Here is a 13,686-nt window from a genome sequence, read left to right as displayed (position 1 = left end):
AACATGGTCCACTCGGACTCAATGTCTCCAACCTCCCTCGGGATCTGGTTGAAGCTCTGCCGGAGTTGAGAGTTGAAGATCTCTCTGACAGTAGACTCTGCCAAACGTTCCCAACGGACCCTCACAGTACGTTTGGGTCTGCCAAGTCTGTCCAACTTCCTCCCCTGCCATCGGACCCAACTCACCACCAGGTGGTGATCAGTTGACAGCTCCGCCCCTCTCTTTACCCGAGTGTCCAAGACATATGGCCGGAGGTCAGATGAAACAACCACAAAGTCGATCATCGACTTCCGACCTAGGGTGTCCTGGTGCCATGTGTACTGATGGACACCCTTATGCTTGAACATGGTGTTTGTTATGGACAAACTGTGACTAGCACAGAAGTCCAATAACAGAACACCACTCGGGTTCAGTTCGATGGGGGCCATTCCTCCCAATCACGCCCCTCCAGGTGTCACTGTCGCTGCCCACGTGAGCGTTGAAGTCCCCCAGTAGAACGACGGAGTCCCCAGTCGGGGCGCTTTCTAGCACACCTCCCAGAGACGCCAAGAAGGTCGGGTACTCTACACTGCCATTTGGCCCATAAGCACAAATAACAGTGAGAGACCTCTCCCCGACCCGAAGGCGCAGGGAAACGACCCTCTCGTTCACCGGGGTGAACTCCAACACATGGTTGCTGAGCTGGGGGGCTATGAGCAAGCCCACACCAGCCCGCCGCCTCTCACCGCGGGCAACTCCAGAGTAGTAGAGAGTCCAGCCTCTCTCGAGGAGTTGGGTTCCAGAGCCCAAGCTGTGCGTGGAGGCGAGCCCAACTATCTCTAGTCGGTATCTCTCAACCTCCCGCACCAGCTCAGGCTCCTTCCCCCCCAGCGAGGTGACATTCCATGTCCCTAGAGTCAGATTCCGTGTCCGGAGATTGGGTCGCCGAGGCTCCCGCCTTCGACTGCCACCCAATCCACATTGCACCAGCCCCTTACGGTTTCTCCTGCAGGTGGTGGGCCCACAGGAGATCGGCCCCATGTCGCTCCTTCGGGCTGAGCCCGGCCGGGTCCCGTGGGGTAAGACCCGGCCACCAGGCGCTCGCATGCGAGCCCCAACCCCGGGCCTGGCTCCAGGGTGGGGCCCCGGTTGCGCCATACCGGGCGACGTCACAGACCTTGTTATGATTTTCTTCATAAGGGTTTTTGAACCGCTCTTTGTCTGGCCTGTCACCTAGGACCTGTTTGCCTTGAGAGACCCTACCAGGGGCAGAAAGCTACCAGAGGCTATGTTGTATAGCTATGTTGTCTGGGGAGCTATGTTGTTGTCTGTTGTAAACAATCTGTATCAATTAGTTTTACCTTCCCCATGACAGATGTACAGAACACAACTGTAACAATAAACAAATAACAACTCTTTCCTAACAACGAGCGATTGTAATGATATTTTCTAACATTAGGCACTTAAGTTGCAATGCATCACACGGCCTCCAACAGCGCAGCGGTGTCGGCCGCCTCCCAGCCGCGATTGCACAATCCATCGCGCGGGTGCAGCGGCCGTACCTCAACCGCTTAATTTATCGGTTTAATATACACATTATTCAAACTAACACATATAACTAACATATAAACATTTTATGAACACAAACTTTGCTTCTCTCTTTGTACCTATCCCGAGGCATCCCGACACTGTACCAGCTCCCAACGTCCTCTGTGGGACGAAGCCTTTGGACGTCCACTGAGCCGAGGCCGACTCTAAGAATCCTGAGACATCTCCAGTTAGACTCTGTGGTACTCAGGAGATCAGAAGTCCTTGAACCTTACACCAATACAACATTTAACTGACTGTATATTACAATCACACCCCAGTGTCACCCATATGAGGATGGGTTCCCCCTTGAGTCCGGTTCCTCTCAAGGTTTCTTCCTTTACCAATTTAAGTGTTTTTCCTTGCCACTGCTGCCTGAGTCACCTCAGACTTGCTCATAGGGGAATAAATACATACACACTGTGAACTATATACAACTAATAATAATCTAGAATTTTTATTCTAATTCTTATTTCATTTATTATTTGTTAATTCCTTTATCATTAATTATGTTTACCTTCTGCTCTGTGTTTATGTTCTGTAAAGCTGCTTTGGGACAATGTCTATTGTAAAAAGCGCTATACAAATAAACTTGAATTGAATTGAAAACTGTGATGCCACATCACTCATCTTACCTGTAAAAACACAAACACAGATAGAAATTAGTTATCTTTCAACTGTTTGCCGATGACTGCCAGAGTGGCTTCTTCATATATAAATGAAGCTCTATGTCCTCAAACTCACTATCACCCTCTAGCGTTACCCGCCAGCGTCTACAGGTCTAAATGATGTTTAAGTTCGCATCATTGCACAGTATTATATACAAATATATTTGCATATACATTTAACACAAGAACCATATTTAACAAATGATAACTAATAATACTAATGAGAAACAACACATACATGACTACTTGAATCCATATCACTACACACACACACACACACACACACACACACACACACATCACCTGGATGGACTGTACAGACCTACACCAAATACACACATCCATCAAACTGTTTACATGCTGTTTTTGCACACTTTTTGCCCTTTGCACACACCGTCTCACATTTCAGGCATTTGTTGGTTTGCACAATCCTTTACATTATCTCATGTAACTGCTGCTATAACACTGTGTTCATTCTACTATATAGTATATATAGTATAACACAATATTGTTTAACATACAGTATTTACACTGGAGCTGTTTCTGTTTATTGTCTTCTGTGTATTGTCTTTTTATTTGTATTGTCTTTTGTCCTGCACTATCTTGTCTGTTTTGTTTGTCTTGTCCCACACTGTGTACACCAGGTTGTACAGATACACTTTATGTATCTACTTACTTACGACTTACTTACTAAGTCCTTATAGCCCTGTCTTTTTTTAATGTAGCTTCATGATCCTGGAGAAACGTTGTCTCATGTCACTGTGTACTGTAACAGATATATATGGTTGTAATGACAATAAAAGCTTCTTGACTCTTAATTGTACTCTTTGCACTTCTGTTATATGCTGTCCATTCATCCAGCTCATCAAAAGTAAAAGATGTGTCTGTTTGACCGGCTGAGCATTTCTAACATGATTTTATCTGTAGTTTTGTTCCCTTCTCATATATGAGAAGTTCTGTATGGGTTTGTTCTCTCTATGCTGAGGAAGACATTTTTTGAAGTGAAAGTAAATATTAAATGTATAAGTAAACTTAAACTAGAAAAATTGTACTGCAAATACTGCATCTGATGTAGGTTTCATGTTTGTTTCCTCAGGTTAAAGTCCATTTGGTGAATTGTGAACATCAGAACAGCAGCTGATGTTGATGAACTTCATCGATCCCAAAGTTCTTTAGTGACGATGATGTTCAGGGCAATGGGACAAATCCTGGTGTATATTGTAGCAGAAATCAGCTACAAATCAGGGACAAATCCTGGTGTATATTGTAGCTTCTTCTCCTGCTGTGCCATACAGTAAGTTTGTGTTTTTCCTTCACAATCACACATCACAGTATAGTTTGTGAGTGAAATGATGAAGCTGAATCTGTGATGCAGGTTTACTGTGAAGCTGGAGACGAGATGGTCACACTGCAGGAAGTGGAAGGAACCACTATAACTATCCCAGTATGGAGAGTTATAGTGGTTGCAGCTGGACAGAATATAGTGGAGCTTTAACCATCAGGAACATCAGCAGAACTGATTCTGGAGTTTATTTATTACAAGTCATCAATGGAAGTGTCTCATCTAGGACTTTCAGTGTCAGTGTTTATGGTGAGTAAAAGTGTTTCATGTCTCCTTCATGTCCGTGTTCAGTCTCATAACTTCATCATTAATAAAAAAAAAAAAAAGAGATACAACCTGCATGAAATAAATATTGATGTTGATTTGGTGAAGTAAAGAGATTTATGGAAGGAGTCTCCAGTGTCAGTGTTTTGTAACAGCCAGAGGTAAAGCTGTAATTTTTAGTTTTACAGCTGTAAGTTTTTTATCTCTTCAGGACAGAAGTGTTTATTCACTGTAATTAAATGTAACTTTAAACAAATAATCAGATTTTCATTATTAAATTAAAAAATGCACGTTTGGGTAAATTTCTGTTGTATAAAAGCAATAAAACACTTGGGGATGTGCTGCTGTTAAAGGAAAATAATCTTCACGGTGAAACTCTGGGAACTCCAGGGTGGGAATTCTGTTAATGATTAAAGATGCATTCTGCTTCACGTGACTAAAGTATTAATGTGTTTGTGTTTTTAGCTCCAGTATCAACTCCAGTAATAATAAATGAAAGAGGAAAGCCAAGTGTGATTTCCACAGAGTCGTGTTTCCTCCTGTGTTATGTGGAGAACGGAGAAGATGTGAAGTTATCCTGGTACAGAGAGAATGAGAGAATCTCCATCACCAATAACACAGATCTCAGTGTTCCCCTCAATCTCCCACTTCAAATACAACACAATGACATTAACACTTACATCTGTGTGTCTGCAAACCCTGTCAGCAATAAAACAACTTCTCTCATCATCACACAGCTCTGTGACGTCTCAGGTACGTCAGTGAGTCTAAACTCTCATCACTTTACTGTAGTTAAGAAAAGAATAATGAATATTCATGATGGAGTGAGACAGAGGTGAATAAACACTTTCCCGGTTTAATCTTTAGTGTTTTTACTCTTCAGATTGTTCAGATATAGTAAATACTTCATCAGTACTTCAGTGATCTGTAGTTTACTTCAGCACAGGTCTTATTGTGTGTTGTATAAACTCTGTTATAGACTTTTATGTTATACATCAACACATGATCTATATTTTAACTACAAACTTATTGAAGTATGTGATTAAAATTTCTTTACTTTTTTTTTGTTTTTTTTTTAATAATATATTGCTTACATTTATGATTATATCTTAATTTGTACAGATGATCCTCCCTCTTCACTGCTTCCGGCTCTGATATCTGCTGGAGTGTGGTATAAACTCTGTGATAGACTTTTATGTTATACATCAACACATGATCTATATTTTTATAACAACTACAAACTTATTGAAGCAACTGATATTAAAAATCTGTACTCAGCCCGGACTTTGGTCATGTGCCTTTTGTTTATGTTCATGGGTCTGAGTGAACGCTGGCGCCTCTTGGCTGCCGCTGCTCTCCCCGATAACAATAATTAACATCATATACACTGCATAGACTACAATGAGGATCTATTACTTATGGCTTGTACTTGCCTGGACTGTACTGCATCTTGTACAGTCCGTAGTACTGTTTCAATACTCTGCTGCTGAACTTTTGAGTTTCCATCCGTGTTTATATGATTCAACACCTCCTGTACTGCTTGCTCATCCGGACATCTTATATCTGCCAAGGCGGAAATATATTCATCGTGGCTCTCGACGGAACTTCTGGTTTAATAAATCAAGTGATATAAAGTCATTATGGTCAGCTGTTCGACGCCCACCAAGGAAAGCCGGTCGCCGCGTGATCTACCGTGAGAAGTGGAGACTGATGTCAGCAAATGTTTCTGTCTCCCACTCATTTGAGGCTGCAGTTTGTCGGCTCTCTGGATCTACTCCAACTATTATCAGCACTGTATATCGACCACCAAAATTTAACAAGAATTTTATCCCTGACTTTGCTGCTGTTTTGAATGAAATAACTACTCTTTCACCAAATATAATTCTTGTGGGGGATTTCAATATTCACATGGATGATGTTCACAACAACCTTGCTAAAGAATTTACATCTTGTCTGGATACCTTCGGACTGCAGCAACATGTGAATTTTCCCACGCATACTAAAGGACATACTTTGGATTTAATCTGTTGTTCAGGTGTCTCTCCAGGCAACCTCAATGCAGACTTTTTTCCATGTACTGATCATCTGTTACTGTCCTTTAATGTTGATCTTCCACTTTTCAAATCAAAATCTTCACGTATTATATCATTCCGTAAAATCAAGGACATATTGTTCCACTCCAGATTTTGTCTCTCAGTACAATAATAGTCTCCATAATTTGTTGAATACTTTTGCTCCAGTTAAGACTAGGACTGTTTCATTTACTGTTACTGCACCCTGGTTCACTCCTTTTCTCAGGCAATTAAAAGCAAAAGGACGGCAGCTTGAGAGACTTTTCAGAAGAACTGGCCTTACTGTCTACAAGGAAATGTACTCAGAACATATGTCTCACTATAAAGACACTATTGCTAAAGCTAAATCTACATACTATTCTGGCTTAATCGGTTCTAATGAAGGGAATTCAAGGGTTCTTTTTTCCTTATTGAAAAATTTTACAACACTCCCCGACTCACTTCCCTCTCATTTGTACTCATCTGATTTCTGCAATACTTTAGCATCATTCTTTACTTCAAAAATTGAAGGCATTCATCGTCAACTTATGGCCACTCCTGTTTCTACTCCATGTGTCTCAGTTTTACCTGTTCCTACACAACTGTTCTCTGAGTTTATTCTGCCCTCAGTTGATGATATCTTAAAACTTATTCATCAATCTAAATCTTCAACCTTTGTTCTTGATCCTTTACCAACTGTCCTTGTTAAGGCTACTGCTTCCTCTCTGTCCCATTTTATTATGGATATTATTTATTCTTCCCTTACCACTGGGGTTGTTCCTTCTCTTTTCAAAACAACTGCTGTAACTCCAATTCTAAAGAAACCAGGTTTGGACACCAACAACCTTAATCATTTTTGTCCTATTTCTAATCTTCCTTTTATTTCTAAAATTTTGGAAAAAGTTGTTGCTGCTCAACTTCATATCCACTTGTCTGGCAATAATCTATATGAACAATTTCAATCTGGTTTTCGCCCATTTCATAGCACTGAAACAGCTCTATTAAAAGTCACAAATGATTTGCTTATAGCAGCTGACTCTGGTTTACTATCCATCCTCCTTCTCCTTGATCTGAGTGCAGCTTTTGATACAATTTCCCACGATATTCTTTTAGACAGGCTTTCCACTATTGGCATCACCAACACGCCTCTGAAATGGTTTCATTCATATCTCTCTGATCACACACAGTTTGTTCAACTAAAATCATTCACCTCTTCTGTAGTTTCCGTTACCTCTGGTGTTCCCCAGGGCTCTGTTCTTGGCCCTTTGTTATTTATTACTTACCTTTTACCCCTTGGACATATTTTTCATAAACATCAGGTTAAGTTTCATTGCTATGCTGATGACACCCAGCTCTACCTTTCCACAAAACCACATTCCAAACTCCCTCCATCTGCTCTTTCTGATTGTCTCATTGACATAAAATCATGGTTTTCAGCAAATTTTCTTAAACTAAATAGTAATAAAACAGAATTTCTCATTATAGGCACAAAAACTGTGCTTAACAAATGTTCGAATTTTCTTATTTCCATTGATGAATCTCTCATAGCTCCCTCATCTCAGGTTAAGAGTCTTGGTGTCATCTTTGATAGTACCCTTTCTTTTACCTCACATGTAAATAATGTTACTCGGGCTGCATACTTTCACCTTCGAAATATCAATAGGCTTCGTTCCTTTCTCAACACTCAATCTACCACCACTCTTATTCACAGTCTAGTAACCTCCCGGCTTGACTACTGTAATTCTCTTCTTATTGGGCTTCCTCACAAAACCCTTCATAAGCTGCAACTCGTTCAAAATTCTTCTGCCCGTATTATCACTCGTACTCCCTCTATGCATCATATTACACCTGTTCTGGAACAGCTACACTGGCTTCTCATTAATTTTCATATCAAGTATAAAATTCTTCTTCTAACATTTAAAGCTATCCACAATCTTGCACCTTCATATCTTCTTGATCTTCTTCATACTCCAAAACCTACTCGCACTCTTAGGTCTTCTTCTTCCACTCATTTCATTGTTCCCTCTGTCCGTCTTGTAACTATGGGGAATAGAGCTTTCAGTTACTCTGCACCTCAGCTCTGGAACTCACTTCCATCTGAGCTCCGTAATATTGATTCTCTTTCATCATTTAAATCTCAGCTTAAAACTCATCTGTTTAGTTTAGCTTATTCTACATCATGATTTGTAATGTTGGTCCAATTTGTATTTCTATGTAAGTATTTTATAACTATATTTTTTGTTGTTTTTCTTCTTCTTTTGTACGGTGACCTTGAGTGTTCAGAAAGGCGCCTTTAAATAAAATGTATTATTATTATTATTATTATTATTATTATTATTATTATTATTATTATTATTATTATTATGTTCGGTGTTCACGTGTCTGTCCCGCCCTTGTCTTTCCTCCCCACCTCTGCACACCTGTCCCTCATGTGTCTTGATTATTATTGTATTAGTTGCCTTGTGCAGCACGGAATCTTTTGTTTTGCCAAGTCTGTGTCTCTGTTTTGTGTCTTTTTAAGTTAATAAATCCCTGGTTTTGTTAAGCTTCCTGCATTTGGGCCCATTTTTATTCCCCATGCCCTTGACAGAAGGATTCCGCCAGACCAGGACCCAGCAGGATAGCTGCAGCTTGGACCGGCCAATTTGGAGCATTTTTTTTTCTCTTAGCCCATCCTTAAAAATGAAAAAAATAAATAAATAAAAAATTGGTGATGGTGATTACATAGGTATGACTTTAATATACCTTACTTTTAACTTCCTGTCCACAGGGGGTGTTGCAGACCTGCGGATTTCCTTTGTCGAATTTTCTGTTCTGAAGAGGAGGATTTTTTTCTCCCCGCCCTCCCTCCCCTTTCCTGGTTTCCAAGAGGTGCGTCTGGCTGCGATGCGTCGGAGGTTGCACTCGGCCCCCTGCTCGGCTGCGGACGGCGCGCGGCCCCCCTGCTCGGCTGTGGACGTCCCCCCACCTGCCTCGCCATGTGCCTCGCTCCCCCCACCTGCCTTGCCACGTGCCTTGCTCAACCACCTGCCCCCCCCACCTCGCTTCCCCCACTTTCTCTTCCCACCTGCCTCGTCGTGTGCCTTGCTCCCCCACCTGCCTCGCTGTGTGCCTCGCTCCCCCCACCTGCCTCACCTTGTGCCTCGCTCCCCCCTCCTGGACCCCATCGGGACTGTCAGGATAGATTGGCAGATCAGGAGCCGTGCCTCGAATGGGGGGTACTGTCAGGACTCAGCTTGGACTTTGGCAATGTACCTTTTGTTTATATTCGGTGTTCACGTGTCTGCCCCGCCCTTGTCTTCTCCTCCCCACCTCTGCACACCTGTCCCTCATGTGTCTTGATTATTACTGCATTTGGGTCAGTTTTTATTCCCCGCACCTGTGACAGATGGATTCTTTTCTTTTTTTAAATAATAAATTGCTTACATTTATGATTATATCTCAATCTTTACAGATAAACCTGATCCTCCCCCTTCACTGCTTCTTGCTCTGATATCAGCTGGAGTTTTTGTGTTATTAATTATAATATTAATAATTTTGGGGATTCGGCTAAAAAAGAAAAAACAAAAGGTAAGTAAAGAATCTTTTTGTTAATGTGTTTAGTTCAGTTTTTATATTTGTTCAGTAACATTTAATGAATTTTTCTTTATTTTCAGAAAAAATTTAAGAACTGACTTACAATGTTTTAAATTTCACTCACAGTGCAGAGAGAGATAAAGAGGTAAAGTTGTGGGGAAAAGGATTTGGTATAAAATCGGCCAGATTTGCCCTCTTAACTGGACACCTTGATGATGAATGTACAGGAGCACTTTTTGAGTCTGGATCCTCTCAGGTTTATCACTCATGTTGCCTCAGGTTGTTTTTCCTTCCCTCTGCTGCCTTGCCAACCAATTAAGTTATCTGTCAGTGGACAGACGGACATAGATAATACAAAGAGAAGGAAAAGTAGGGAAAGAAAAGTGAAATGTAAGGTAAATAAACAAAGGAAAATTGATGTAAAAATACAAAAGGTTGAAGAGTTGGTTGAAGAGTTGAAAGATTTGAATATGAGTGTTTAGAAGAAGACAACGAGGGATCAGATGCTGTACCTAATCAGTGGGAAGAAGATTCCCAAAGAAAAGATTATAATGTATGTTTTATTATGCTTTATTTTCAGATGTTCAGAAGAACTCTGAATTGCTTTTCTTTTTCTTATCATGTATTCTCCTGTAATAGAATCGATAAGATTAATATTGTTTATTTTGACTGTAAAGTTAGATGAAATCTGTTTCTTGTTGTGAAAGCTTATGAAGCCTACAGTGTATTTACTGGGAGTAATCTGCATGCAAAGGGTTTTAACGCTTGCTGTTGAATTCCACGGCGAGAGAAAGTTTCAGTCATACATAATCACAGCCTGACAGTTGCAGGAAGTTAACTGCAACCATATAACCATATATAGAAGTGTTAACCTTGAGAATAAAGACATTAGTAGCACACAGAGTCCCTGACGAGATATGTCTGGGAGATGAGAAATGGTTGGGGGACGAGATGTTGGCCGTCGAGAAGGCACAAACGGGACCAAACCCAACAGCCAAATAAATACAACCGGCAACAGTAATGATACAGAATGTATAAAAGCTCGCCTTGAATTACATTGTGCTTGCATTCTAGTGTAAACAAGCTCAGTGCATGTTATACTCTGGGTGCATCATAGAACAAATGCAGGTTTACACTTGGAGAGTGTTTCTTGGTTTGTTATAATCTTTGCATCTTAATTACTCTTACTTATTCTAATACTGTTTGATTATTTGAAGGAGATTTTATTTGTACTTTTCTTTTTACTTTACATATATTACACACATTTATCTGTATTACATTACTTTTAATAAAAACAAGGCCTCCCATTGGGAGGAACCTGAAAACACAAAAAGGTCCAAGTCTGAATCCTTCATTTAAAGATTCAAACAATAGATTAGGTAGAAGAACTTGAAGAGGATCCTTTGTTAGAAGACCAATGGATTTCGAAGGACACCTGCATTCAAGGTAAGACCAAGTCTGATAGTTGATCTTGTGTTTTCAAAACTAACCCGTGCAAACAAGGACACATTACTTAGTGGCATTGTGGACGGGTTTCCTACACAATCCAAAAACATGTGTCACTAAGGGACATGTACGTCATTATAATTACATCAGTAATAAAACTGAGATTTAATAAAACTGTACAATGTCAAAACTCAGTGAAAGTCACTTCCTCAAGTTTCTTTAGGAGCTAAAGAGGAAAAATCAGATTCATTGACTTGAACATGGGAAATGTACAAATTTACTCATTTATACAGCCAACAGTACACAGGCGTCTCTTCAAGGTGGGCCCAGGCCAAAATAATAAACAAAAAAAGGTCTACTAGTGAGATAACTATGCTTACCTGAAAGCAAAGAAAAGAAAAATACAGGGGAACCTCCCTAACTCCCTACCAAACACACACAGGGGAAAAAGGAACGCACTCCCAAAAAAAAAAGGCAGCCACACCTCTACTGCCAGTGAAACAGTGTATATATATATATATATATATACAAGCTCAGAGTGAAAAAACAGGCAGAAGTCAATACCAAAATACTCATAAAACCACAATAATCCAATTACCACAACGCCAACAACAAACCACCACTACAGACATGTACAAAAAACACACAAGTTTGTTGAGGATTTTGACCTGCTGTTGTTAAATACTTACATTAAAGACATTATTAAGTGGGTCAGAAAAATCCCTTGTCTTGTTTTTGCCTCATAAGGAAACGTTTTAATACTTTTTATGCTTTAACTGAGTAAACTCAAACTTTTTTTTCTGGCAAAAATTCAATTAAACCCCAGTTACAGTAAATGCAGACCTACAGTATAAGTCATTGTTAGCATAAGAGTTAAAATCATATGTACCAGAAATGTCAGCAATTTTTGTCATAACCTAAAATGCTTACATTTGAAAAAGTAAAAAAACTAGAAACATGTGAGAAGAGATGCTGGTTTTCAAAGACCCAGAACTGCTACTTTTCGTGTACAATCACTGGCAAAAATTCAAGTTAAACTTTATTACCGTAAGTCCACACCAACTCAACAAGGACTGGGTGTTTATTAACTCTGTGTAAATAAAAGTGCACGTCTGACCAGCATTGGGATGATGAAAAGAAAAGAAAAGAAAAGAAAAGAATAGAAAAGAAAAAAATTAAAAATGTATGTATCGGATATTGGATTTGGATTCGTATCTGCTCAGTTTACATATGTACAGTGTGAAACGTCAGACTATCAATATCCAGGATAAATTTTTAACTCTGCAGAAATGAACAGCGGAGTGATATGAAAGAAAATTTCCATTGTTACATCTGGCTAATGCTAACTCTATGGCCATCATAGGACCTGGAGAAATATAGCAGTTCATTTTGTTTTATTGTAAAAGAATTATATAGAAATTGTACATTTTTAAAAATATTTTTGCAGGTAGCCAACATCAGCAAAGATTTTTATTAATAGATAATCATTCAGTACATTTCTCTGTTGCTTGAAGCTAAAACATGAGATGTTCCTCTTTGATTCAATGGAATCTGTGTACTGATCATCAGCTCATGCCACTTTCTCAGTGATGTGGTTATAGGGGTCATTAAACAGGATCTACATATTTCTACACAATCAAATCTAAAGTAAATCAGATCTGTTCAAAAGTAATAGCATGCTGTGGTTCTTCTGCTTCAGGCAACAAGCAAAAGTTAAATCATTGTCTGCAAATCAACTGCATCTTTGCTCACAGTTTTGTCCACGCCTAACAGGAATTCAGATCACATCCACAAAAACCCTGGCATGTCGGCAGACGCTCTCATTAAAAGGTTTCTGGACATAAATTTCTGGAACATCTTCATTTTCTGGAATTAGCACCTGGGCCACTGTAGTGCTCCTTCCTTTTTGGCGAGGTATGTTCAACTGAATTTGGAGGTTGTAGTAATGATGATTATTTCTTTTCACCATCCCCTGGTTGTCAATGTGAAGGTTTTGTGTTATGATGAGTGTCCTGCGCTGATTGCGCAGGAGACCATTGGTCCAGCTTGAAATTAAGCATGTTATTTCGTTCCTGAAGTTTCCTCCATCTTGTATTGCGTTAAAATTAGGCTCTGCAGTAATATGAATCACCCTTCTGTTCTGGTCAGTCTCAGTACAGATCTCTTCTATAATTCTGCTCGTAGTACAGGTCTTTGCTCTATTATTAGCTTGTCTTTTCCTACGTCCAATGGATCTGCAATTATTGCTGGTCTCAATAGTGCCACAATAGTCCCAGCCTGAGTTTTTCCAGCACCAAGAGTAGTCCATGCCATGGGTGTCACAGGAGTGATCGGATCGGCACGGCTCATTTTTGTACGTGACATCAAGTTTTGTATAGCAGTAGTCCCACCCATTATCTGTGTTGCACCAGTAGTATGACTTTGACTCATCATAGGAACACTCATCCCTGCACTCACTCTGATAAATCGAACTTCTATACAGCACTGTTCTGGGCTCCACTTTTCGACAGTAATTAATTAATACACAGTATATCACCAGTAGTAATTTTTACCATACAGGTCACAGGGATGGTCATCTTTACACTCGTTGCCTTTTACTCCAGCCATTTTTAGTGTTACCCCAGTAGTAATCGTTTTTATACAGTCGGCAGTCGGCGTTACACAACTGATGATACTTGGAAGTTCTATAATTTAGATCGTTGTTCAGCAGAGTTGGGCAAGTAAAATGATGCACATGAGGATCTGGGTGAGTTTTTTTTCCTTTGCCCATTTC

At 40.0% G+C, this 13,686-nt stretch overlaps 2 protein-coding genes across 2 annotated transcripts in view; one reads left to right on the top strand and one right to left on the bottom strand.

The window, feature by feature from the left end:
* The window catches only part of LOC113649943 (natural killer cell receptor 2B4-like), a 469,259-nt gene that overhangs the window by 73,151 nt on the left and 382,422 nt on the right, over nt 1-13,686 (bottom strand). The gene's annotated exons all lie outside the window — the stretch shown is intronic.
* The window catches only part of LOC125138421 (signaling lymphocytic activation molecule-like), a 53,387-nt gene that overhangs the window by 38,554 nt on the left and 1,147 nt on the right, over nt 1-13,686 (top strand). Inside the window, exons 3-4 of the mRNA XM_047816067.1 lie at nt 4,306-4,593; nt 9,346-9,403. Of these exons, the coding sequence (XP_047672023.1) occupies nt 4,306-4,593; nt 9,346-9,403 (346 nt within the window). The remainder of the gene's footprint in view (nt 1-4,305; nt 4,594-9,345; nt 9,404-13,686) is intronic.

The sequence above is a fragment of the Tachysurus fulvidraco genome, chromosome 7 (genome assembly GCF_022655615.1).
Source record: "Tachysurus fulvidraco isolate hzauxx_2018 chromosome 7, HZAU_PFXX_2.0, whole genome shotgun sequence".
NCBI lineage: Eukaryota > Metazoa > Chordata > Actinopteri > Siluriformes > Bagridae > Tachysurus > Tachysurus fulvidraco.
Note: the sequence above shows the minus strand (reverse complement) of the source record. Positions and strands in the feature narration are given on the sequence as shown.